At 37.6% G+C, this 27,779-nt stretch overlaps 1 protein-coding gene across 8 annotated transcripts in view; it reads right to left on the reverse strand.

Annotated features, from left to right (window-relative positions):
- Positions 1–249: 249 nt before the first annotated feature.
- acap2b (ArfGAP with coiled-coil, ankyrin repeat and PH domains 2b) overlaps positions 250–27,779 on the reverse strand; it is a 68,221-nt gene continuing 40,691 nt past the window's right edge. The window contains exons 10-25 of one of the 8 annotated variants that reach the window (XR_010529276.2): positions 25,795–25,845; positions 22,381–22,493; positions 21,952–22,003; positions 19,241–19,341; positions 19,056–19,161; positions 18,767–18,975; positions 18,524–18,593; positions 17,909–18,003; positions 11,951–12,138; positions 10,935–11,015; positions 8,243–8,323; positions 7,687–7,895; positions 7,324–7,433; positions 4,591–4,701; positions 1,495–3,844; positions 250–1,343 (exon numbers count right to left, since the gene is read on the reverse strand). Coding sequence is in view for 3 of the 8 variants with exons in the window: in XM_065259382.2 (XP_065115454.1) it covers positions 1,261–1,343; positions 3,783–3,844; positions 4,591–4,701; positions 7,324–7,433; positions 7,687–7,895; positions 8,243–8,323; positions 10,935–11,015; positions 11,951–12,138; positions 17,909–18,003; positions 18,524–18,593; positions 18,767–18,975; positions 19,056–19,161; positions 19,241–19,341; positions 21,952–22,003; positions 22,381–22,493; positions 25,795–25,848 (1,725 nt within the window). In the remaining 5 variants the exon portion in view is untranslated. Of the gene's footprint in view, positions 1,344–1,494; positions 3,845–4,590; positions 4,702–7,323; positions 7,434–7,686; positions 7,896–8,242; positions 8,324–10,934; positions 11,016–11,950; positions 12,139–17,908; positions 18,004–18,523; positions 18,594–18,766; positions 18,976–19,055; positions 19,162–19,240; positions 19,342–21,951; positions 22,004–22,380; positions 22,494–25,794; positions 25,849–27,779 lie in introns of all 8 variants that reach the window. The other 7 variants (XR_010529275.2, XM_065259382.2, XR_010529277.2 and 4 more) reach the window with 7 other exon arrangements.

Genomic DNA, 27,779 nt, shown 5'->3' on the forward strand with positions numbered 1-27,779 from the left:
TGAAAAGTTAAATCGTGTTGGAAAGAAGGAGGGGAAGCCACGTGGCCCCGTTTTCCAAGCAGTTTTTAGACCTGAAATGTGAACCGCCCATAATGGGTAAAGCTTTCATAATGGCCACCCTTCATAAGCCAATGATTTCAAAGACCAAGGCCAATGTTTATGGAACATCACCCTCTGAGCTGTGCATGTGTGCAACACAATAAAAACAAGTTTTCTTCTGAATAGCTTTAAAGACAATGTAGACATGCTGTGGATACAGTACTTTATATAAAGTTACAATGCTTTATATTTGAAAAAGAAAAAAAAAAATCACAAAAATCTATTCATAATATATTTTGAGATAATTTCAGTCAAACAATTGCAGTAGATACAATAAACTTAAAAATTGCAGAAATCAAATACAGGATGATTACAAAGTACTCAATACTGAATAAAAATACACCTAAAAGTACCACAAAATAAACAACCCTGCCCAAGATTATGTATGTACAGAATTTACACAATTTACATCCCATACACTGTGATATGATCATGTTTTACTGTATACTTTTTGTACATATAAAAAAATCAATGCGGGAGTGGGATGCACATGCAAAAAACATCATGCATTTCTCTTCAAAAATGCTCAAGAACATATCAAATAGCAACAAAAAAACAAACATGCAACGGACATAAAATGCATGCAATTTTAAAATGTGTTTGTTGTAAACTTGTATACATAATATATTCCTACAAAGTAGGTCACAGCTACAAATGAGCCATAGTTGATAACTAGAAATGGTTGTCATTCTAAACAGAAGAATTATGTGCAAGTTGTTTGTAAAACAATTTTTACATAAATTGTCACAATTCCATGTGAACATTTATACAAGAATGGTTACTGTGCTTCTTGAAAAGATGCATACAAATACTCCCATTATTTACTGATCATTTATAGATAAACGTAAGAATAAACTCTATATGAAACATATGATAATTTACAAAAAAACAGCACATTACAATAAGACTATGAGTGCAATATAATCTGTCACCCAAACTAATACATGGGCAAAGATACTGATTTCATGACAAAACCTTTCAAAGACATCTTACATTTTTAACTAAACTATCTGACTGGTACTACATTTCAAATAAAAAATACCACATTGCATAATGGAAATACAACATTTACATGAATACAATTAATACTTTACACTACATGCAATATTCTGCAGCTATCCCAATAAAAAATGCACATCAATCATATCACCCAAACTTCACTTATGTATATCGATTGAGTTTATCTGGATCATTTGATGCCATATGTGAAAAGTCTTGGAAAATATCCTGGTATGTTTCATCACCTGCACAAAAAAACAAAAACAAAAAAAAAAGTATAAGCGATTAGATGGTGCAGTAAAAAACAGCTCACCAGCATGTAAGCATGCCAAACACACAACTGCACACTACGATCCACACACAAATAACTCACACGACTGTAGATGAGCCTCATACCTGCAAAACTTCAGAGGAGAAGCTCAGAAGACAGCAGGTGAATGAAGCAGAAAAGAGGGAAATGTAGATATTTGCAGAATTGAAAAGCTTGTAAAGTGTATATATATATATATCTGGCTATTTGTTACATTAAATACGTGCATAGAAACACTGTAGTTAAGTGTTTATTTAGAGAAATGTTAAACTGACACTATTTACTGCATGGCATTATATTCGGTGCTTACTGACACCAAACCTACTGTTGTTTAAGCTTAATGTGTACTGATCCTACTTTAAAACATGATGTTACAAACGTTTCCAAATAAAAAAGGAAAAAAATCAAAGCTGCTTAGAATTATTTTTTTGGATATGTTTTTGGATTAAAAATGTTTATGTATAATCAACTTGGATTTACTGTAACTTTATTTGAACTTTATTTTAAAAATTACAGCAACTCATCACCATAAATCAAGATTTTAATTGTTTTTACGGTGAATACATATTGGAATTATTGACTGCGCTATTATGCGATTCACAATCTTCCTACATTGCACTGAATATTGTATTTTATACAGTATGTGCCCGTTTCATGAATCGTCTTGCTCTACTGCACCCCTCTGTGACTAAAACGAACACTTGCAGCCCAGATATTTTAGCTAAACTATTATAATTTAAGCAGTGAATCTATAAACATATCCTATACAATTTGGCATTTACATTAGACAAAATAAAATTAACAAAACAATTACATTCATAAAAACATAATATTGGTGAAATTTTCTTTTCTTACGTTTATAACTAAACAAACTCTCATTAGATTTACATTTGTTTAAACATTTATCAAAAAATAATATTAAATAATAGTATAATTTTATACCAGGTATAATTATATAAATATAACAATGTGTTTTTTGTACATTATATCTGTAAACTTTGTACTAATGTGCATTTGTAAGTCTGCTACATAAAATAATCTACAAAAATAATTTTTTTTTAAATTTCTTAAAATAAAACAAATAAAACTCTTATAAATATATGATAAATATGTTAACTATTCACAATTATTATTATTCAAGGGTAAATTAAATCTCTATGATCTGATGTCAACAACTCTAGACAGCTTAATTTACATCAAATAAAATGTTCTGTATTAGGAAAGTGCCAGACAAACGTCTGTGCTATTCAGAACTGAATTGTAAATACATTTTTCTATATATTTAAATTCCTGTATTTGTATTAAATTAAACTGAGGTAGCAACAAGGAGGCAGAATACAAATTTGAATCTGAATTTAAGGAAACATAATTAAAATTAATGGAGGTGTGTGCCTTTTTAAATCAACCCCAATAAATGTAATTTACCACAGGATGACTTGAGTCAAGATGCAGAAACACCTCAACAACAACCAAGAAAAATGGGAGGAATTTGAGTTAAAATTTAAGTGTTGTTGCAAAGAGGGTCTAAATAATGTAAATTTGAAATTTTAGTTTTTATTTTCAATAAATTTGCAGACATGTCTAAAATTCTGTTTTCACTTCATTGTTATTGGGTAGGCTACTGACTGCAGATTCATAAATTTTTTTACAGTATCAGGATGCAACATTACAAAATAAAAAAAGTTGAGGGGGTCTGAATACTTTCTGAATGCAATGTAGTATATTTACTAGCAATCCTTTCAGAAAGTAAAAAAAAAAACTTTAGATATTAGCATACAAGTGTTTTTTTTTTAAGTTTACACAACTAAACGTTTTTAAGTCTGCGAAATAAAGCTGTTTGAAATGCAATCTATAAAAATTGCTTAATTTTCCAAGATTTTCCAGAATGTTAATTCAGTAAATGTAACTCTTTGTCATTTCAATTATTTCAATTTAATATAATTTTTAACCTAACTTATGAGGTGTGGCAGATTCAATTGATAACACTGTACTATTAGACACAGACAATATTTGCATAAGAACACATTTTTAAACACTGGAAATAATGTATTCATAAGGCATATGCGTTCAATACTATTTACATCAAATTCACAAAGCTATTTATTGCACTTGTTCCAGTGTTAACAGATTTTGACCTACTGTTTGTTTGATGTTTTATATTAAAATACTAGATGAACCCATCCTGGGGTTAAATGAAGCCCAGCTCCATATACCTGCTTTGTACATTCACAGATATTTTGCATATGATACAGGTGTTTATGATTTGGGCCTAACATACTGTAGAAGTGTTAGGAGTCTCCAAGTTGTAAGTTAATAAACTCTTCCATACACTTTCTGTACTGTATTTCAGTAGGACTGTTAGAGTTATAATGACCTGTCTGACTGTATGGACCCTCTGATTCACGCATCTCTTCATTCATCTTGGCCAATCGAAGCCTGTCAAGAGATGGAGAAAATAGTTTAACACAATGACAACTCATCATGTTTAACATTTCCAGTTAATCACATTAACTTGTGCTTAGTGCAGCTATCACTGCTAGTAATATGAACTCTTTCCCCACCATTGACAAGTTATCTTGTCAATTAAGAGAAATCATTTGCATGAAAAAATGACGTGCTCCTGATGAGTTTTTAGGTTATCTGTAATACTTACCAAATGTATAAAAAACTGAAGCAAAAAATTATTTATTAATTTTACACTCCGTGTATGTTTTGATAAGCATTCTGAATCTGATCTCTAACAAAATTCCTTCACAAAAATACAATTATTTCAGCTTTTTGCCAAAGAATTTATATTTTTGAAAAAAAAAAACTCATATTTAAGAGTTTATAAGCAGAGAAAAATATAGATACAGGTTTTTTATTTTATGCTTATTACAGGTCTTATATTTCTATCTAACCGTGTCAAATGATAGAAAGACAAATCAATAACATGTAAATGTATATATTCAGCGGGGAAAATAAGTATTTGACACATCAGCATTTTTATCAGTAAGGGGATTTCTAAGTGGGCTATTGAAACAAAATTTCCACCAGATGTAGACATCAAGCCAAATATTGAATTCATACAAAGAAATCAGAACATTTAAGTATACAAGTTGAGTCATAATAATCCCCTTACTGATAAAAATGCTGACTTATTTTCCCCGCTGTATATGAATGTAGAGGCTTGAGAAACTCACAATGTGACAATGTCTGCATTTGCTGCATCCACTGCAATAGACAATGGGGTTTTATTCTCAGCATCTGCTGCATTCTGATTGGCTCCTCGTTTTAGGAATAAACACACTTGCCTGTAACAGAAAATTACATAAAAGATCATTAATACCTCAAGGCCAAACTTTACAAACACAATTTATCATATTACAACACATATTATAAATAATAACAATAAGAATTGTGCATTATAGCAATGGGTCACAGCCGGGGTGTTTCTCCAGCTAATTGATATCTGGAGTCTGTGTGATTAAATTTTGGAATATGATATATTTGACATAAAAATGGGAATCTTAATGAAATCTTACTAAATGTTTCATCGTCAGACATGGTCACAAATTGTTTTCATGTCTCTACACTATGTCTGATACACAGTTGTTGGTCTTTTAGTGTTTTTTATGTTTGATTCAAAGATTCAAGTCTGTTAAATAATTTTTTGAGAAAATATCTGTGGGATGTAGTTTTTGAGGTTCTTAATACAAGTTGTGCTGCAAGAACCAGTCTGATTAATTATCATCTGAGGTATTATATCTGGGTCAAAACAAAATAAAGATGGATTACAAAAAAATTGATGCGCTCCAAATAGGGTTTGTATGCAAGTCATTTATTATAGCATGTCCAAAATGCCCCTATTTGGGTGGGAGGATAGACTGTAAAGATGGACGACGCCCGTTCGCTCTCTTCCATTGGTGAAAAGTAAAGCTGTCAGTGTCCTGATACGGCGCTGACATCATGGGTCTTCAGTCTGCACAGTAGCGATTTTCGGGACCAGTCCTGCGCAGTAGTGAGCAGGAAGTAAAGCCGCGAAAGCAAGGCCCCGCCCTCGCAGAAAGCGTGTATCACAGCTGTCAATCATGACGTGCCACCACCGTTTTTATAGCATTAAATAACTAACTAAAAATAAACTAAACACTTGAATTTACATCAGCGTGATAAAACTACAGTAAATAACAGAAACCAGCTTCGGAAAAAAGATAATTGAAGTGTAATTAAATTATTTAGTTGTTCTCAAGTCCCATTGAATAACATGGAGAGGCGGAGTTTATGACCTATACTGGGACCACTGGGGGGCGATCGGGGACGTTTTGGCTTCACTTTCAGAGCTTGTGTGGCAGGCTTGGGTGGGAGCAAAAAACACAAGTCTGTATCTATAAATGCAAATGAACTACAGCTCCTCACTCCCTTACAAAAAGACAGTGAGCACTTTCAGTTAAAATAGATCTGACTCCTGTAAAAACACAACTTCAGCTTTGCAACCCAAGCTCCAACTGGGTAAAATCATATTACTTTAGGGGCGCAAAGCCAAAATAGCTTTTGTTAAAATTTTAGCAGGAAACAATACAGACCACTCTCGCTTTGAGTTGCTCTGAATAAAAGCAACTGCCAAATGCATAAACAGGGCAGCCAACTTTTGAGATCAGCTTGGAATGAGATTTATCTATGGGGGATATGTTCAGGGGTTCATAGAGGGTATTATAAAACGGGCAGTTCTGGTTTTTCATTCTGATTGGTTGAAACGCATTCTAAGCTGTGATAAAATACCCCGGTAAACCCACGGTTCAGACCGCATTACAGAAGTATCACTGCGCCATTGTTGCTGCATACTGATTTATGAAAATAAACACCACAGTCTTTAATCATATTTTAATTTGTATACAATTGCACAATTATGGCGATATCCAGATACATGTCAATAAATATTGTTGAGTCATCTAATCAATAAAGAGAAAACACTCTCTGAGGAGTTTCAACCTCAAAGTCATATTTCCGCTATCCACTGGGTGGCGATCTTACCCAACTTAAACACTGTCGCATTCACTCAACACTAAAACACTGTGCACGTTTTGATCGTGGCTCTGAATCTGATCTCTTACAAAAGTTATTCACAAAAGCGGAATTATCTCAACTTTTTAGCTGAAAATTTGAGAGATGATAAGAGAATAAATGAAGGTAGCATGAAACGTTTTTAAGCGGAGGGTCTGTTCTTTCATTTGATATTTTATGTTTATTTAAAGAAGAATTATTATTAAAGATTTTTAAAAAGTCATTAAACTAAAACTGGGTGGCAACTTACGGGGAAAGAGTTAAGCATGCTTCCAAGCATATTTGATCATCACTTCAATAGTTGCACGATATAAATGTTAATGTATAAATTAGATGAATGTTGATTTATAAAATAAACACCACAGTCTTAAATCATATTTTCATTGTGTCTTTGCAGCTTCTGTGTTGGTTGGGAACTGCGCTCTGTTTCAGTCACACTTGATTCTGAAACTACTTTGTTTGGTGGAAGAGTTATATTTGTACTAATATAATTACAGAATATTTGCGTTTTTTTTTATAATTTTCCGCTAACGTTATGCATATGAAGTAACCGTTTTATAAACGCAATAACCCCCGCGAAGCAGTGGGGTTACAGTGCATTTTGTAACAGCTAAGGGGGTTTTAGGTAACCCACTTCTTCTTGGGGCTTATTGTTTTATTTTGCGATGGTTATGTAAAGAAACATCTAGTTTAAATAAGCTTTTGTTGCAGAATAAAATACAGTACAAGTCTTTACATTTTACAGCAGAAAGATTTAAATAGTCAAAAAAATGACAGATCATCTCTAGATGCTTGCCCATGTCCAGAAACAACATTCAGGATCTGAAAACATTAATGCTACAAAAATCTGTATTATATTGGTATTAATTACTAACCCTGTATGGCCCAGTATAGTAGCATGATGTAAAGGCCCTCTGCCAAGATTGTCTTGCTGATTCACACTGGCTGAATTTTGAAGCAGGAATTCACAAGTTACCAGAGATCCCTGAAACAAAAATGTTATTTCTCATTTAAAACAATACTGAATAATCAAAAGGAAACAGTGGGGAAAACCGATCTACTACATAAATGTAAACATGTCTTACAAAAATGCACCACATGTGTATAAGAAACACTGCTTTGAATTCAGAAAAAAAAGATTTACAAATTAAATCAGATTAATACCCTTGCATATAATGGTATCGGATATAATATGTATAAAATAAAAAAGTAGTTTTTTCTTTGTTAGAATGACTCACCCCATGAACGGCCATGATGAGGGGCGTCCGGTTATCATCGTCCGTGTTGATCCAGTTAACATGGGCTCCATGCGCGAGAGCTTCAGCCATATCAGGCAGACTGCGGGAGAATGATGCCCAGTACAGCTGTAGACCCGGGGTCAAGTGATTCGGCTCAGAGTACACCGGCAGATCTCCAGCAGCACATTCAGCCTGAGGCTCTGTGACTTCTGAGAAGAAATGATATTAAAGTCAATCACTGAGCTCATTCACTCTCATTAAATCATGTCAAGATGTTCGGTGACTCAAACATGAAAATTAAGGGAGATCAGGGGCGAAAGTAAAATTTTTCAGAAAAAATTGCGAGTATTTTGTGAACGTGAGCATCTCTTTTATCATAACCCCTTTCGAAGCATGTACAGCAGGCACTTATTTTGATAAGACGCATGATGCACATGGTTCACATGATGCAACGGACACATATTTTGACATGAAAAGCAACACACGACACTCCGATCACATATTTGAAATCACTAGCTGCCACTGCCTAAAACAGAGATCATGGTTTTAGACTGACCTGTGTCGTGTGTGTTGGTTGCGTTCAGAGTTTCTCTGTTTCCATCTGCAAGATTCTGTGTTTCACTGTCTGTACTTTTCACTGTAAAAAAACAAGTTTATCTTATAGATTGACACATAAACACACACAGTGACTCAAATCTTTTAGTAATCAGCACCATTACCAAATGTAGTGCATTACACACAAAGAAAACAAATAAGAACAATAAAAAACAACCCTGAAAAACAACACAATAAATGTAAAAAAAAATGTTGTGACATATGAGCTCTGGCAAAAACCTAGTGTGCTAAACAGGATTTTATAGGGTCCTGTATCCTTATGTGTAATTATTTTGGAAAAAAAATCATACACTCATACAAATTTACACAATTAATCTATTTTTTGTTTGTTTGTTTGAAGGCTAGAGGGATTTGTGAAATTCGAGAAGGACAAAAAATGATCATTGTGTCTTTAGATGCAACTACTAGTAGTCTACTTCACTCAATTCAATGGATTTTTGTAGTGTTGTTGCACTATAAGTTTTACAAACAGCGGCACGTGATTCATATTTTAAACGTGAAGGATAGTTTTGCCTCAGCTCGCATGAAATGCATAAAACCTTACAAATATAAACAGGATAAATACTTAACAATCTAACTTCAGAAAAAGTGAGAGAGTAGCTGCGTGCACGTGTGAAGAGAGAGCGAGAGAGAGGAGCCGTGGTGCAGCTGATTCAATCGCGCTGGATTTATAATAAAAGACAAAACAACAGAAATAGAATGAGGCAAAATAATAGTTTTACCTCTATTATCTTGTTTTTGTAATTGTTTGAATCAAAAATCGAAATTTAAAATTAAAAAACTATTAATTGCAGAGCCCTACTTTAAAGTGCACCTATTATGCCTATTGTCTATTAAGTCTCAGGTGTTCTAAAAAAGACAGTGAGCACTTTTTAGTTAAAATAGATCTGATTCCTGTGACTACACTTAGACAATTATCTCACTATTAAGATATGGCAGACAGCGTATAACTTGCTGAGAGCCGAAATTATTGTAATGAAAGACTGTTAATCAGTGGCCGTGGGTGGGGCTTTATCAGTGTGACCTCACATTAACAAGAGAATCAAAACAGCATGTCTAATAAGACTGCGTTAGTTAAACGAGGAATATTAAAAAAATAATGAGTCGATTTTGTTCATTGAAGGGTGGTTGTGTTCACACACTGCCAACCCACATTCATGTTTAAACACAGCTTGTAAAAGTAGATTTTGCATAGTATGTTCTCTTCAAAGGAAAACACCACAATTTTTCAATATTTTACCATGTTTTTACCTCAACTTAGACAAATTAATACATACCTACACTGTAAAAAAATTCCGTAGAAATTACAGTTTTACTGGCAGCTGGTTGCCAGTAACTTACTGTAGATTTATATTTATGTTAATTCCCTGCAACAGTTTGTTTAAAGTTAAATGAAAATTAAACATTAGCAAGTCTTTATCTTTACAGAATAAAACTAAAATAACAGCCTCAAGCAAAGCATTCTGGGAAATAAAATCTGAAGGAAAAAAACTGAAAAGGTTGATGAGGCGTTTCGGTTCCCAGAATGCTTTGCATGAGGCTGTCATTTTATATTTTTTTTCTGTAAGACAAAGACTTGTTAATGTTTAATGTTCATTTAACTTTAAACAAACTGTTTTCAATAAATAACATACATTTAAATTTACAGTAAGTTACTGGCATCCAGCTGCCAGTAATACTGTAATGTCTACAGAATCTTTTTACAGTGTATCTTTTTTCAATGCGTGCAATAAATCTTTGTATAGCACGTTGTGAAGGTGTTAGCATTTAGCCTAGCCCCATTCAATCCCTAGGATCCAAACAGGGATGAATTTAGAAGCCACCAAACAGTCTTTAAATATGGAAAACATGGAAGTGTTTGGTGGCTTCAAAATTCATTCCTGTTTGAATCCTAAGGAATTAATGGGCCTAGGCTAAATGCTAACACATTCAGAACATGCATTGAAAAAAGATAGGTATGTAGTAAATTGTCTAAGTTGAGGTAAGAACATAGTTAAATATTGAAAAACGGTGGTGTTTTCCTTTAAATGTGCATTTGTCAGAAATACCACAATAACATAATTCTTTCAAAAAGTGCTCGAGTGCTTATAAAAGTCATAAATACAACTTAAAACAAAAGTTTTTTTATTTTCTTGTTTCACTGGACTTCATGTGGAAACATGATTTAAGGGGCAATATTATACTATGAGGCTCTTCATTCAGATTGTTTGACAAATGTTTTAAGAGCGTACATTAAACGCACACGCACACCTAAGTAGTTCCAGGTCTGCCGAGGTCTGTACAGTTACATTTCACTATTGGAATACTGGATATTTGCAACAGAGGATTTAGAAATTAGAGGATTAAGAAAGTAGTTCTACTCACAATAGCATTATAAGATCAAAAACATCTCAAAATTACAGTAACATAGCATGAATGCAGAATAATATCAGTCACTTTAAAGGTTCAATTTCATTTACGATGGTGCCTTAAAGAGACAGTAGAGTATAAACAGCAAGACAGCTCACTAGTTTTTTAAACAGAGCTATGGCTGATATATGATGGATCTTTCCAGAAAAGCCAGATAGGTGTTGATGGGGAGAGGGTGAAAAAACAGAATTAAGACGATGGGGGACATAAACAGCGGTACTTACAACTACGTGGCTTGGCAGAGGTGTTAAAGTAGGAGAAGAGAGAATCAAGCTCATCTAGACAGAAGAGAGACTCAGGGGACGCTTCAGCGATACAAAAGCCAAGAGTAGGGTTAGCATTACATACACAGAGAGGGTCAGAAACAAAGAGCAGATTCAGGCTTAAAGTCCATGTAAAGTTATATTATACATGTGTTCTGAGTTTGTCACACCACAAAAAATTTGATATTAACCAACGAGCCAAATTTGAAAGATAGAAAGGCCAATTAAATGAAATAAGTTATGAAATCTGGGAAAAATAGGCAGCATTCTCTGCTCTTAAAGCTGGGGGCGTGTTTGCTACCAATTCTGAAGCCACACCCACTGCTGTGGAAAGCTGCCGTCTGTTTCTAATTTCAAATTACGCTACAACCTGAATGGATGCTTGCGATTGTGTTAGGGGCGGGACTATGCTCGGTGGCTCCAGTGCGTCACAGTTTTAGTCCCGCCCAAATAATCCTGAACACAGAAATGTGGAAAAACTGTTTAACAGTGTAACTCCACACTTCAGTACTATATAGTTCACAGTCTCTGTAATGTGTTTCAGCAAGACATTTCTAACATTTATAATGTGATAAGAAACAATTCTCTGAAATTACTTTACACAGCCTTTAACCTGAGATCTGTCAGGCGAGAGGGTCATGTACATGTGTATGTGTATAAGCATGTGTCTGTGACAGATATTTAACAAATGAATGTGCTAATAATCTATTACCTTATATCTGTAGCTATCTTCATAAATGAACCAACAAACAAAATCCCAAATCATACTGTAATTCTCTTGCCACCTTTATAGATGTATGTGCTGGATTTGTTGAACTACTGGTTGATAGTGTTAAAATGTAATTGGCACAATGATGCATGCAAGGTGAAAAGACAGCATTTTAATGTCGTAGTGATGCATTAGGACTCTAGCTTTTATGCTATAAATATGATAAGGAATGCAAATGTTAATACTGTTATGAATATGGATGTCTCACCTGAGGAATCAGAAGCTGGACGGGCTTTTGATGATTGTCCTTGTGTAGACTGAGTTTCTGAGCTGCCGCTGAGACGTTTATCTTGATTACTCAGCGATAAAACTTTCTGTCTGATCTCATCCTCCGACCGTCTTTGGACAAATCTTCGCTCAACATACTTTGCTTTGATGTAAGCCTCAATCTCTTGCCTGAGAGTCAAAACACAATAGGGACGTCTATGTAAATAAACCTTAACGCTAAGCTAGTTACATTTACATCAATGCATTTGGCAGACGCTTTAATCCAAAGCGTAAACATTAGGCTAATAAAAAACAGATTTTGTGTACACATTGTGCTTCTCTTATCACAAAATTTGGTCATATGTTCCTTCTCATTTTAACAATCAATGATTTCCAAGGTTCTTTGTTCTGTGGAAATTTGTAAAATTATGTATTGTCTATGTTTTGATGGCTGGATGACCAGCATCCTGATAGAAAACTTAAGGTTTAAAGAGTAAGGTATGGACATCAATCCCTCACAGCCTTGTTTTGGAATCAACATGGTGATAGGTTGAATAAGGCGTATAACTATTAACACAGAAAATGGTTTTATAAATGATATATGCTAAAATCACTTTGTGTTTTGGTGAATCAGAACCTTACATGATTGGTGGTTCTACACCAAAACGCTTAGGTTACTCACGTAACCCCGGTTCCCTGAAATAACGGGAACGAAGCATTGCGTCAGTTAGCTGACGCTATGGGGGAAACTCCTGTTTACTCCGTGACTGAAGCCTATTGGTTAACGTCTGTACAAAGTACAGACCAATGACGTTTGAACCCGCGCGCGGGAGGAACGCGTCCCTATATAAGCGCGGTTCAATCGTCAGGAGCTCATTATTATTCGACTGAAGCGCGCAGCCGAATAACACTCGCTGCGTAGACGTTTGTAGCACGGCAAGAGACGCAATGCTTCGTTCCCGTTATTTCAGGGAACCGGGGTTACGTGAGTAACCTAAGCGTTCCCTTTCAATACGGTTCACTTCGCATTGCGTCAGTTAGCTGACGCTATGGGGGAACGTAATCCCATCACGCCGTGCATACACAACGTACTGAAGTGCCTTACCGGAGAGACACTGCGTGTGGCCCTATACCCGGCATATTCACAGCTTTAAAAGCAAATGTGTAAGCACCATATAAATTGTTGACGCGCACACGGTGGGGTTTTAAACGCACCGGGGGCACATAACATAGCACAAGACGGCGAGGTACGCGCCGCGGCTGTGCGAGATAAGTAAATTCAGAGTCACGTTGGTGAGCTCGCTGAGCGCACCGTGGTGTACACATAAAACGCATGAGCGTGCATGATTGAGCCGAGAGAACCTGCGCTCGTAGGGCAGGGACGTCTAAGCTGTACAATCTGACAACGTAGACGGCGAAGACCAGCCGGCCGTGTAGCAGATATTAAATATAGATATAGATACCCCTGTAGACCAAGTTCATGAAGAAGCCAAACTCGCACAGAGTGGGCTCTATATAGGACATAGCTCATAGAGGGGCGTGAGCCAGTGCGATGGTTTCAACGATCCATCTAAATAACCACTGTTAGCAACAGACATACGTAGTGAGTGATCTGCGAAGCTCACGAACGGCCGATCTGACTATAATATGCGGCAGAACGGTTCGTAGCGTGGGATTATACAGATACCACAATAGTGTGAACCCCGGTGCACCCTCGAGCGCATCGGGATGCATATAGGTAGTATTATAGTGCACAGATCGGTGAGCTTTCCAAGCGCGCCGTAAATGTGTATTGACTATAAATTGCACGGGCACAGGTGAACACTTGAATACATCGTGAATGCATATAGATGAATCAGAGTGTTATAATGCACAGGCCGGCAAGATTCTCGAGCGCGCCGTCATGTGTTCTGATAATAAATTGTGCGCACACGGGTGAACTCTTCAGTGCACCGTGAATGCGTATAGATAAATCAGTGCACACAACGCGCCGTGAATGTGTACAGATATGATTGATGAACGTAACGGTGGGCACCCAACGCACCGTGAACGTACACAGATGAACAACAATGTATGTGTCACAAAGCATAACACAGCTGTGTATACAGGTGAGCTTTCCCAAGCGCATCTTATTGTATACCAAAATGTTATAGCGTGTACATGTGAGCTTCTCTAAGCGCACGGTGGACGCATATAATTAAAACCCATATCGTGCATACAGGTGAGCTAATGGGCGCACCTTTAATGCAACAAACCTCAGTAGTGCGCGAAGCAGGGATGTCGAAGCTGTAAACTGACAACGTGGACGGCGGGGACCAGCCGGCCGTGTCACAATTGTCAAATGAGAAACCTCTAAGACCATGCCCATGCTCTAAGACAAGTGAGCATAATTGTCACGGGAGGTGATAACGTCAACGATCCATAAATAGCCTGTATTGACAGGTGCTCTAGTGAGTGATCTGTGACGCAGATAAACAGCTGATCGTCTGATGTACGTCAGACGTATGTGTCATACAGGACCTTGGACAGTTCCAGAGCGCTGTGCCTCGGGCACCGTCCGCATCTGAGAAATGACAGGCTTATGAATAAAGTGAATGGCCAGCCGTAAAAGCATGGTTCGCTGTTACCGCCGCCGTCCGCATCTGAGAGATGACAGGCTTGTGAATTAAATGAATGGTCGGTCGTAAAAGCGTGGTTCGCTGTTATCACGGCCACATAGATATAGGTAGGGGAGAGAGCCGCCTTGCCTCTGTAGTGAGGAGAAAAGTGTTCCACCGGCGATTCGCGGGGGGTTTTGACTTTCAAATGTCACTAGACAGAATGGATCAGACTTTGCATAAGGACGCCTCGTGAAAGGGGTCCTAGCAGCTTGTGTCAATGTGTCATAAGGCACGTAATGTAGGTCGTGTCCCACGGATGCCATCTCCGCACGCCCATCGTAATGGGTTAATATTGGTAGTTTAAGCATGAGATGCGTATCACTCTGATTGAACATAGCTTATAAAGCGATGCAATGAGTTTATAAAGGAGATGACTCGTCAGCTTGTTCAGGGGGCGAGATCTCAGTCTGGTTCGGTAAATAATGAAACCACCGTAGATTGCCCGACCGCATTATCACAATAACACGGTCGAGAGTGCTGCAGTGCTAAATCATCCTCATAATGTACCGTATTCACAGTACAAGGTGATTTATATGAGACAAACGGCGTTCCACGCGCCGAAGGCTGATTGCCGTCGTAAAGCGTGTTCAACCCACAGCAAATGCTGGGCTAGCTCGTAATGACAGCACTTCATGCAGCCGTGTGTAACTTAAGCAAGCTTCCCGGCCGTCAGCTCGGGGCAGGACCTTTGCTTAGTCAAACTGAAGTGGACTTATGAACAGAATGCCACGATATTCAGCTTTCTGAGGCTCGTTAGAGGGGTACGTGTGCCCGTCTTAAACGAGATGCCGCGCGCGTCTGACTGTGCGCGCGCTTTAAGCTTTGAAACTTATTGTGGCGGGTAGCAAGCTCACTTGAGGTTGATATTACCCTTAATATCTCCGAGTATTGGAGCGGAGGTGTGAGCGTCTTCGGATCCGCTAATATAAATCAGCTATATGGCCGAAAAACGTCATAAACCGCTTGGCTGTAAGCCTTTGAGTGGCCGTCCGGAGAGGGCGCGATTCAAACGCTTGGAGCCATGCAAAAGTCTGAGGCTGTCCTTCCTCTAGGAAGAGAGAATAACAGCCGTAAGACCGTGCTCGTTTGCGCCATCAGCATCGTAGCGGAGAAACTGAGGTGGGCTGCGAGCGAATTTGGCAGAAAGGTGTTAGAGACACCGTACAGTCGTGGGGTGTCAATACACAGTATATGGCCAAACCGGGGTCTTTTCGGCTAGCGTCGATAGAATTATGGACAGCGGGCCGTGTGTGCGTATTACTGATTGCTTGTCAGTAAGGCGATAAAGTGTTTAGAGACACCGTACAACCGTGGGTGTCAATACACAGTATAGTAAGCACGGAAATTACTCTTTTTAGAGGAATTAAATACCGTTCGCCACTATAGTGAGGTCGCATAGCCGACAGTATTACACAGTATGTTTGGATAAACAGCACACAGAAAACATTACAGGGCAGTCCAGCCGAGGCGCGACATAACCCCTTTTCTCCCAGACAGTTGTGTTCTCTGTTGATGCAGCTGTGCTGCGGAGACCAGAGCTCAGCCGTTCAGGTGCACAAGCCTCAGTAGTGACGGTGACCGAACGGCTCACGGAGCAGAGCAGTATGTCTAGGTGGTTTAATGTCAGACTGAACCCATCGCAGAGAGGAAGTCTGCCGTGAGGCCCGCGGTTTTGCCGTTTATTAAAAGGGCAGAAAAACCGGGTATATATATAAGAATGTACCAATATTCAGCGCACTGATATAGGACGGGACTGAATAAAGGGAGGTATTCGGGCCTCAGTATATTATAAACAAATTCGTTCTGCCTCTGATTCCGTCTAAACCAGAGAGAAATTACCAGGCAGACGAAAAATGAGCTATCTGAAGTGAGATCGGCTCAGGCCAGTAAAGCTCTATAATAAGTGTTTTAGCGCTCCAATAGAGGCGTGTCCGCCTTATCGAGCAGACGAATGAGATCGTGCCGCTCCAGGAGGGGAGGGGCATGAAGCTCTCTTATAATGAGTGTTCTTGGTGCTCCAATAGCGGCGAATCGGCCCTATCGAGCAGACGAATGAGATCGCGCCGCTCCAGAGGGGAGGGGCATGAAGCTCTGTAATCGTTGAACACTGGACAGCTGCATTTAGAGGCAGCGAGCCGTAATACCGCGTGCTAGCTAAGCCGTTAAGAGACCTCACCACTGTGGGGAAAGGAGCGAGGGACTCCGCGAGCGTGGAGCACGAGTGGCTGTGCTATGACAGAGACAGGGGCAGACCGCCCGTGTTTGCTTGTCGTATGCATCTATCCAGGTCTACGGTTCCCCGCTTGTTCATCTCAACAAGAGAGGAACGGCAGAGGGGAGCAGCAACACAGACAGAACAGCCATGCGTCGTGACGGTATCACCCGATGCACTCGGGGGATTCATATATGTGCCAGAGATCTCGCCACTGAATTTGAGAGGAGCGAAGGGACTCTGTAAGCATGAACGGTTGCGGTGTGACAGAACACAGGGGGGGTTAGTCCGTGTGTGCTTGTCTATGCATCCATCTAGTCTCATGGCTCGCCGTGTGTTCATCCCGGCGAGAGAGGAACAGCAGGAACAGCAGGGGGAGCACGAAACATGGTCCCGGCGTGGGAGGTGCCAGACCGGTAACGCGCTCGGAGGAAATTCATAGCAGAGAGGCTCACCGAGCCGCTGTGCTGGACGCTATTACAACAGCGCCTGCTCTTTTAGCTTATAGCTTTATATTAAAAATATTGATCTTACCGGGCGGCCGCAGGGGAGACCTCGTCAGGCGTGTCCGCTGCACAGGGCTCGTACCACGGCAAGCGAAGGCTATCTTCGGTTCTCTGCCGGAAAGCGGCAGGGGAAGACGCTAGACCTGGACTCTGCTATCTTCGGTTCTCAGCCGGAAAACGGCAGGGGAAGACGCTAGACCTGGACTCTGCTATCTTCGGTTCTCAGCCGGAAAACGGCAGGGGAAGACGCTAGGCCTGGACTCCGCTGCAGGGCTTTTGTCAACGGCGAGGTAAGGCTTCTTCTTTTCTTCGGAGCAGCGAGAGGTTCGCGCTGAAGGAGAAAATAATGAGCTCCTGACGATTGAACCGCGCTTATATAGGGACGCGTTCCTCCCGCGCGCGGGTTCAAACGTCATTGGTCTGTACTTTGTACAGACGTTAACCAATAGGCTTCAGTCACGGAGTAAACAGGAGTTTCCCCCATAGCGTCAGCTAACTGACGCAATGCGAAGTGAACCGTATTGAAAGGAACATTTTTTAACGTCACTTAAAAGTTTGTGTGTAATCTGATTGAGTATTACCGAGGATCTCCTGGTTGTGGTTTCCTGGCTCCAAGTTCTTCTCGACGTGCCTCATATATCTGATTAATTGCACCATTTCCCAGCTCACACATTAGCTACACAAAAAAACAAAACATTATATAGTGGTTAACATCAATTTTTCAACGACATAAAGACAAAGTTGGAAGATGTCATCATAAAAGATCTTGTTCTCTTAAAGGTGCATTACATAACTTTTGTTTACATTCTGATGGCTAATAGGACAGTGGTATTGAATTCTGAACACTGGTTAGCATAATGCAAAAGCAATAGTCTTTGGATTACAAATATATTGTGGAAATAGTTTAAGCTGACTATGGTTGCAACACGACATTTGCAACCCATTACACTTTCGTGACATATTTTCAAATGAAACAGATTGATGTCTTTTATTTTTCTTCTTTCAATACAGCTGAACACTGCTAAATATTACTGTGTATTTGTATACAGTTTTAAGAATGACTAATAAATTAACATATGTGAGTTAATGAGAGATTTCTGAGATGAAAAGACCCATCTGGAAAGATGTTCATCTATCTGTCAACACTTTCTGTGATCATTACATTAGAAGTGAAGCATCTCTTATGTTCATCTCACCTTGAGCAACTCAGGTTCCCATGTGTCCAATGTGAGAGACCGGACTTTAGAGAAGTGAACTCCAAGACTCCTAATAACCCAAATGCATACCACTTTACACCACATACAAAAACCGCTCAAAACAGTAAATAATGACAACAATTTGCCTTAAAAATGGCTTATATTATCCTTCATCACACATTTAAAATTTTCAAGAACCATACTGTTCTCACGTTGATGTTGGTTTAAAAAACATACACACACCTGTGTATCCCAGAGCATTGGATGCATAGAGTGATACCCAGGTTAATGCTTGCCCAGCGCGGGTCAGGTTGCCCACAATCACAGCAGACGCTATTACCGGGGATGGCCATAACCTTCTGCAGCTCGCTGTCACCTTTAAGAGTTTTCTCACGAGTATCAACACTCGAGTCCAGACTTCCTGTAGATGCAGATGACTTTTTTTCCATCTTCTGCCAAACACATTCCACTGCCGGTTATCATCACATATTTCTTGGCATGAAACAGATGTATAATGAATTCTCAAAGCTACCTCGACGTCTTCTGCTCTGTCCCTGAAAGCAGATGCGATGCTGTTTTGGACGGCTTTGATCCAGGCCTGCCTGAGCTTCTCAGAGTCTGCCTGCATCATACAACTCCTGCACATAACAGAAAACGTACAGTTAAACATTCGTATAGTTTAACATTGGCCGGAAAGAGAAATGAGCTCAGACTCACTTTGTTGGAGACACAACTTCAAAACAGAAACGTCGTTCGATGTCTTCGCAATGTTTGACGGTGCATAGTCGCAAGTCCTCTACTACAACTGTAGGATTATCCTGGAAAACAAAGACTAAAGTGTGAGACTTATTGATAGACAATCCAGCTATCCAGCTAATTATTTAAAGCCCTATTCGGATAAGATTAGTTTTCCCGGAGGTTCAAGAAAGTGAAATTTTACAGATCTGATAAATCCACTGATCTATAAATGACTGGATTGCGCATAGAACGCTTAACGTAACAGCGTGAGGTGAAGCCAGCGCAGAGTTCGAGCGGCTGGCCATCTAGGTATTCCCAACCGGCAGAGGGCGTCATTGACTTCCATTCAAAATCATGTTCTAAATTCACCCGCTTTATAGCGTATCAGTCACACAAGATTAATTTTTAGGATATGTGTACATAAATTAATTGTTAATTCTGGTGTTATTTGCAATGTTTTATGTTTTAATCGGGCAGGATAATGGATTTATAAAAAAACATTAAGGTGACTGTGTCTGGTGCATTCTGTTAATGACACGTGTATAAATAAAGTTTTTTTTTTTACATTCAGCTAGACGATCAGCGTTATTTCTCTGAACAAGTTTAGGTAACTTGTAAGTTTAGATAAAATAATTACAAAATCAGCAAATTATTGCATGCACATACGGTACAAAGTATGACTATTTATTTAGATTTCTGAATGAGCATGTTTGTCATTAATACTAAATATACTGCGGTTTTGTCTGCTGATCTGATGTACAACAAAATGTACAACTTTCAGTAAATAACTAGGTTTGTGTTGTAATAATGTACAGGGTAACTTCACATATAAAAACAGAGACTAGTAAAGTGAAGTTTTTTTTATTAAAATCTAATAACGTCCATTGATTTAATAGAATGTTTGGGCATACCAACATGGCCATGTGGTGGGTTCACAATTGTGACGTCATGCGCAATCCAGTCATTTATATCGATCAGTGGATACATCTGAAAATCTGCCAAAGAAACTAAGCTCATTTTTTTCAGCAAACTTTGTGTTTTTTAAAGAAATCAAATCCTGTCTGAATGCAAGTGATCTGTGATTTTAAATATAATCCCCTTTCTTATGAGTTTCAGTCAATGTAAACTACCGTAGATCTTACTAAAGAGCGCATTTTTCACTTGCTGCACACCATTCATCGCAGATATTTATGTTTGTCATTCAGCGAAGAGATAACGAATACAAAAATAGGTCAACAGTTAAATCAACTTAACTGTATGACTAGCCACTGTAATGTCAGGTTATAGATACTTAATTGAATTTATCCACTTTATTATGCAGGCTAATGTTACTATTATAAAAGGTTAATGCCTTTATTTTAGCTGGTTTGTTTTAAAATAAGAATTCTGTAACTCAAATGTCGTCCGAATAGGGCTTAAAGGGCGGTTCACATTATAACATTTACGATAACTATAACTATATTAGCGTCCACACCATCGGACGATAACAATAACTTTATGCTAATTTGCTCGCGAGGCATAGTACTCACACAAATAATTGACCTTTAATGGCTTTAACTAATATTGCATATTTCCTTTAATAAAAACGCTTGAAATTGTTAACATGACATTTAAATTTATAATTATGCTGTTCTTGCTACATTTAAAGTGACCAGCAGATCCTTAACATGTTGCGTTCCTAAACAGTGAATCTAGTTTGTGTAATCTAATATCTTACTTTTTTGTGAAATAGTCAGTGTAGTAGCATAAAAACATTATAAAGTCAACTGCAATAGCACTGGACACCTGGTGTAATTTTATGAAATGAACCTCAGCAATGAGCTTTCCCACAGTGCCATTTCAAATGCACATGCACTTTAGATTCAAGTTGATTTGATTGGCTGTTACTGGTTTATCTTTTATCAGTTGGAAAAAAATCGGTCAGCAAGTGATCCCAATGATATCGTTCCCTGCATCTTTATCGTTATAGTTGTGGTGTGAACTCCGCTATTCACTTTAAAATATATTTTTTTAAACTATATTGTTAATAGGGCTGTTTGTAATTGTTAATTTTCGATTAATCGTTTTTTAAAACTAGGTCGATTAAAAATCGATTCTCAAAGAGCAGAATCAAATTTTTTCTTTCATATTTATTTCCGCAAACATTGAACGTAAGATTAACTTTAATCTAATTAATAATCTTCTTCATCTTTATAGATGTCACCCTCTTTTTGCCTTGCGCAATGTTATCAAGGAGCGAGAGGTGAGCCTGTCATTCATTCATTCAGTGCTTAAAATGGCAGTTTCAGGTCCTTCATCAACGTTGATGCCACCTTCACATAAAAAGTCAGAGGTATGGAAGCATTTGGATTTCGCAAGCAAGACGACAACGTTGGTGTTGTGGCTTTTAATTTCTCTTTATTAATTACCCACTTGTAAACTGCTGTTCACTGTTCTTTTTTATAAATAAAGTATTTGTATTAAATCTATATTCATTAAGTTGAATCGAGAATCAAGGAATCCCGAGAACAGGAATCGAAAATTGAATCGAGAATCGAAATCGATTGAATAGCTTGTGAATCGAAATCAAATCGATCTGGAATATCTGAATCAATACCCAGCCCTAATTGTTAATAATTACCGTTATAATGTTAACGGCTCTTAAGTTATACTTTTGTAAAAATTTATTAAATAAGCAGCATAACCATTACCTTAAACTTCTTCTGGTATACAAGCTGATTGTTTTGAATGGAGAACCACCGCCTGCAAAAAAATTGCTATTAGCAAATTAAATGTGACTTTAATACATTAATAAAAATGTAAAGTCAATTTATTTCAGTCATTGATATTTCAGCAAATTTTATATTATAAATAGGGGAATCTCACAAAAATGTAACATTGTACCACCAAATTGGGTTAAGAATATTTTGAAATCAATTTCATATTAATGAAATCAAATTCTCAGTTTTCTTTGCATGAATTGGTTAACGGATTATGCTTAATTGTCATGAAATTAATCCTGATGAGATTCAGTGGTGCATTTATTATTTCTTTGATGTTTATCGGACATTTGTGACCAAAATTGTTCTTTGTTCATAATCAAAAAACATCTAAAAAAATATATAACTCCTCTCACTGACCTGTTCCATGTTTTAAAGGCGTTACTGGCCCTCTTGAACAAATATCCTTCCATGACAATCCCATTCTCAGCGTCCACATTATACTCCAATTTAGTGTCATCATTTGAAAAGTCCTGAGAAGAAAAATGTGGGCAGACAAGACAGACAATTCAAATAAAAAACTGTGTTTCTAAGATACAAATCATAGCCCAAATCAATATTACTAATACTGTACATAAAACTACATTTCACTAATTTCGGCTGATCACCCATACAGTACATGATCATGTACAGTATGCACACAATATTTTGATCATTTTAAAGTGAACGGTCATGAGTTCTGTAAGGAAAATTGACGACGAGCTGTTGAATTATTTCAAAATAATGCACACCCAAAGTGGTAATGTGGCAAGATGCAAAGCAGATTTTCAAATAATAAAAAGCACCAGAGTTAATTATGCCGCTTATAACACGGTTACCACAGACATTGCTCTGGTGGTTATTTTAAGACATTTGACAGGTCAGGTGTGCGTTTATCAAAAAAATAATGCATACCCATAGAATATTTCTCAAACAATCAGAAAAAAAGCATTCAACAACCCTGTGGTATAAATCCAAATATTTAAAAACTTTCATATTATTATAATCTTTATAACCAGGATAATAATAATAAATTATTATCGTTATGTCAGTGCAAAAAAAAAAAAGAATGATGGAATCAAGTGACTCATAACTCATATACAAAACCATACAATAGATTTGTGTGAGAAACTGAACAAAAATCTAGTTTTATTGGCTCATTCATAAGAGTATAAAACAGACTGAATCAGCAATCCAGTCACACTTTTTAACAGTTCTCTAAAAGTCATAGCTTTACAAGACTTGTAATGTTACACAAAAGTCATATTTTTACGAATATCTAATTTGCCTACTTATGAGAAACATTTCAGATGTTCATCATTCATTATTTCTAATATTAAAAAGCTTCATTTACTAATTGAAGGATCATGTGTGATTTAAGCTATTTAGTCTCTACATAAATCTGCACTTGAATTCTGTAATCTGAATGTTCATAAGTGATAAAGTATTACAGTAGACCATGCAGTAACTACAAAAAGTACTCTTACTACCTTTAAGAAGATGCTTAGTTTTGTTTTATACTGTTTAGGCAAGTGAATTGAGATGCAGAACATCTGTAGTATTTAAAAAAGAAAGCAGGGCCTTGACCACACTGAAAAGTACAATTCTAGAACAGGGTTCCCCAAATCTTACCCTTGAGGACCGGTGCACTGCAGAGTTTAGATCCAACCCTGATCAAACACACCCGAGCAAGCCAATCAGGGTCTTCATGATCACTAGAAAATCACAGGTGGGTAAGTTTGATTAGGGTTGGACCTAAATTCTGCTCTGGCCCTCTAGGGTAAGATTTGGGGGACCCTGTTCTAGAATAATCCAGCACCCCTGCTTCCTGTGGATGTAATGTGAGCTTGACTGAGCTCAGACTAGTTAAACTGTCCGAGCTCAGACTAGTGAAGTCCATGTAACTAGAGCAGTCACGGGATGATGTGTTTTGGTCTAGTTGTTTCATTCTGGAGTGAAACCTCAACCAGGTGACAGCAGATAAGAGTGACACACGAGAAGGTGAGGATAGTTTACATCCTGATCCCATGGAGCCAGTTTGAGCGTGCTCCTTTGGCTTAACTGGTAGAGAATTGTATTAGCAGTGCAAGTGTCAGTGGGTTCAATCCCCAAATAAACGCATAAATGACCTTATAATGCGCTGCAAGTAGAATGATGCCAAATGCATAAATGTTTAAACTTTGTTTTATTATTATTTTTAATTATAAAATAACACAACACAGTCTACAGTAGGCAACCATCTTTCTGTAAAGGAATTGCATGGGTTGTTGAAACAATTTAGGACAACGAACGCAAGATATATCTAAATTAATGAAATATCGCAAACATGCATATTAAAATACGCATGTCACTAATGCGTTATTTACCATTTAATGCATATTTGCTGCTTATTAACAGGACAACTACATCTGAGAGCCTGACAATCTAGATTTTTTTTATCGTTTCATTTTTTTTAACAATATTGTTAATGTCTCTGTGTGTGTATATATATATATATATATATATATATATATATATATATATATATGTATATTTATGAAAACTGTGACATCTTATGCATGCATATTTTGTGTTCAGACATTGTGTGACATGCCCAACTACTGGCCAAACAATAACAGTATTTATAGTTGTAATCACAGGTCCATGTAAGACCCACATAACTAACTTTGTTGCCAGTTGAGGTCATTAAATCTACTTTGACATGTCAGGGTTAGTTCATGTTGTCAAGTGGTCTAAATACAATACAACTTTTCACTTAGTGGCTAAACTATTTGACAATTGATAGTTTACGGTACATGACATCCTGTCATTTAATCAAAACTAAAAGTAAATAATATCAACTAATCTTTTTCTGTTTATTCTCAGACATACTAGACACTTGACCCTACAAAACATCAAATTTACAAAATACTGATCCTTATATTAACATATTTAATAATTCTGAAAACCCTATAAAGCCAAATAATGGATACAGGAAATACAGAAACCTCACATACTAGCAAGTGAAACCAAACAAACCATGAGAAACAATAAAAATCTAAACACAAAAACAAACGTTTTAAGATTTAAAGGATTTCACACTTCAAATGAGACCAATAATGTGTAAAACACTCCACATATTTTTTATGTGAATTGTAGAGACACACAGTACTATGGTAAACACACAGGTGAATGCTGACTCACCAGATACCAAACATAGTGGAAGCGACTGAAGATCTTCATGCTAGAGACTGCAGCAGTGTGTGTGACTTCCAAACATTACATTGACAATCCCGTAAGCGCTGTCTGTTATCTTCACTGAAATAAGCATGTATGCACTGTGTATGAAGTATGAAGACACAAGCATCTTTGGTTACCACTGCAAGCTCCTCCTCTTCAGGAAAGCTCTTGTGTATGTGTGTTGATGAATGAATTCATTAACTGCGGCTCATGGGTCGGATTCACCAATAGCAGAAAAGCATTAAAGTTTTACGCCATCAGCGATGCAATTTCGGTCTTTGTCCAGAACAGTAATCAACTTAATTAAGTGTGTATTAATTACATTTCTGTAATAAGTGTTTTAAAACTGTTTTACGGACACACACTCGTTGTCACAGTTATGAACCAAAGTGAACTTCCGGTTTGTACTTATTTATCGGTCTAGCTAGTGGCTAAACTAAAACAAGTACCTTGTTAAAAATGTTTTGGTTTGTTACTTTTTTATTAACTTGCTTTTAAACTGATCCACATGACTAACATAGTTAACCAAAATTACTCCCAGCACACAGAAACAAAGGAGAGCAGAGACAGACTCACCTGCAAACCGGCGTCACATGAGCGCAGAGGAAAGACAGACCCCTTTAAGAACTGCTGTCACAGTCGTGAGAGAGAGAAAAAGAAAGAAAGGGAGAGAACCACTAAAATAGATCAGTGCTAAAGGCGAGTAAGACAGGAGATTAGAGACGTGCAGGATTTTGGCACAAGCAGGTGAATCAGTATGTGCTCACAATGTCATTATAGAGTAATACAGTGCAGTGGCTCTCATACACTTATATGTGACCCTGTCTGTGAAATCCAGGCTGAAGTCTCATAAACTATTGATGAGAATAAGAGCATCAAAGTTTGATTTCACATTGATTACAATCTTTGACATGATCTTACCCAGTCAATATTGAAGATATCAAAGTTATATTTTCAAAGAAGGTTCTTTACATTTTGTATGATGATTTAAAGCAGTAATTCTCAAAGTGTGGTCCGCGGACCACTAGTGGTCCGCCAAACCCCCCCAGTGGTCCGCCAAAATATGACCTAAATTAGGCAAGTGTTTATACCAGGGTTATTCAATTGGCGGCCCGCGGGTCAGACCCGGCCCCCAAGGTAATTTGATCCGTCCCTTTATGTAGTCTGTAAAAAAGACATCTCTAGAATAAATTTAGTAAGTTAGACAACGGGCCCTACAGTTACGAGTTGATGCGCGTGCGTCTGTTTCATACAGCATGAGCTGCAGAGCGCGAGTCACGTGACTGGTGCGAGCAGCTGTGTCACGTGTTTGTTTATATTCGCGCTTTGGTCCACAAGTTCAACGCAATCGCCTTCCCCGCTTGCGCCGTCTCAAGACGCGATAGCTGACTGTGGTGAGTTAAGAGACCGGACTCTATGGCTGTTTTAACTTTATTTGTTGTATTTCCAGCTTTAAAACACTGCCTTTTCCGACATTGTCTGCTAAGTCGGCTCAATTATGACTTGCTTATCAACAATGACATTTACGTTACATGTCTTAATAAATGAAACTGCCGTTTTTCCAAAATTCAAAGCGTCGTTCTCACACAATAATGCAATTTAAAGGAGTAACAGTTCATTTGCACCACTGTATGCGTATCGTGCTGACAAACATATTCTGTCTTATTAGAAGCTAGCCTAATGTTTGCCAATTATTAAGATGGCTGTTGTTGAAATAGTGCTACTGTAATAATTAGCTTTGACAAAAAACTGCATAAAACAATGTTATGTTCCATGTTATAAACTTTTTTGATATGTGCACTGAAGTGAGTAAATAAGTTAAATTCTGTGATATGGATCTTATTTACCTATTTAAATGTAGAATAAAGCTTAATGTCAAGCATAAACTGAAAGCAGCTAAAATCCACAGATCTATTAGTTTTGTAATGTACTAGTTTTTGTTTCATGTGTAAAATCCCTGTAATTTCAGTGATTTTGGACATTAAGGGGAATTTGTTTTTCAGCATTATATTGTTACCATGGATACAACCATAAACTTCACATACCCACCACCTCAGTTTTAAATTAATGGCTCTTTGGAATGACATTAAGTGGGACCTAGGCTGTTACAGCATGTTTAATTGCGGGTTTTTTTCACATGTGCAGTTTGTTGTTCATATTAAGCTGCAACTCATTTTATATTTACTTTTTCAAATGAAATAAAATTCATATAATAATTTCTGAACATAGCATTGCATTTGTGTTTAAAAAATTTCTTTTTGACAACAGTTGCATATTAAACTTAAATTTAGCTTATCCTTCCTATTTTGTTGTTTTTTTGGGGGCGTGTAAGAGTCAGATTCTGTTAGGTGGTCCTCAGAAAAATATTGGAAGAGGAAGTGGTCCTTGGGCTGAAAAAGTTTGAGAAACACTGATTTAAAGGGACATTCCACTTTTTTTGAAAATAGGATCATTTTCCATCTCCCTAGAGTTAAACATTTGAGTTTTACCATTTTGGAATCCATTCAGCTGATCTCCGGGTCTGGCGCTAGCACTTTTAGCATAGCTTATCACAATCTATT

This window comes from Paramisgurnus dabryanus, chromosome 24 (genome assembly GCF_030506205.2).
Source record: "Paramisgurnus dabryanus chromosome 24, PD_genome_1.1, whole genome shotgun sequence".
Lineage (NCBI taxonomy): Eukaryota > Metazoa > Chordata > Actinopteri > Cypriniformes > Cobitidae > Paramisgurnus > Paramisgurnus dabryanus.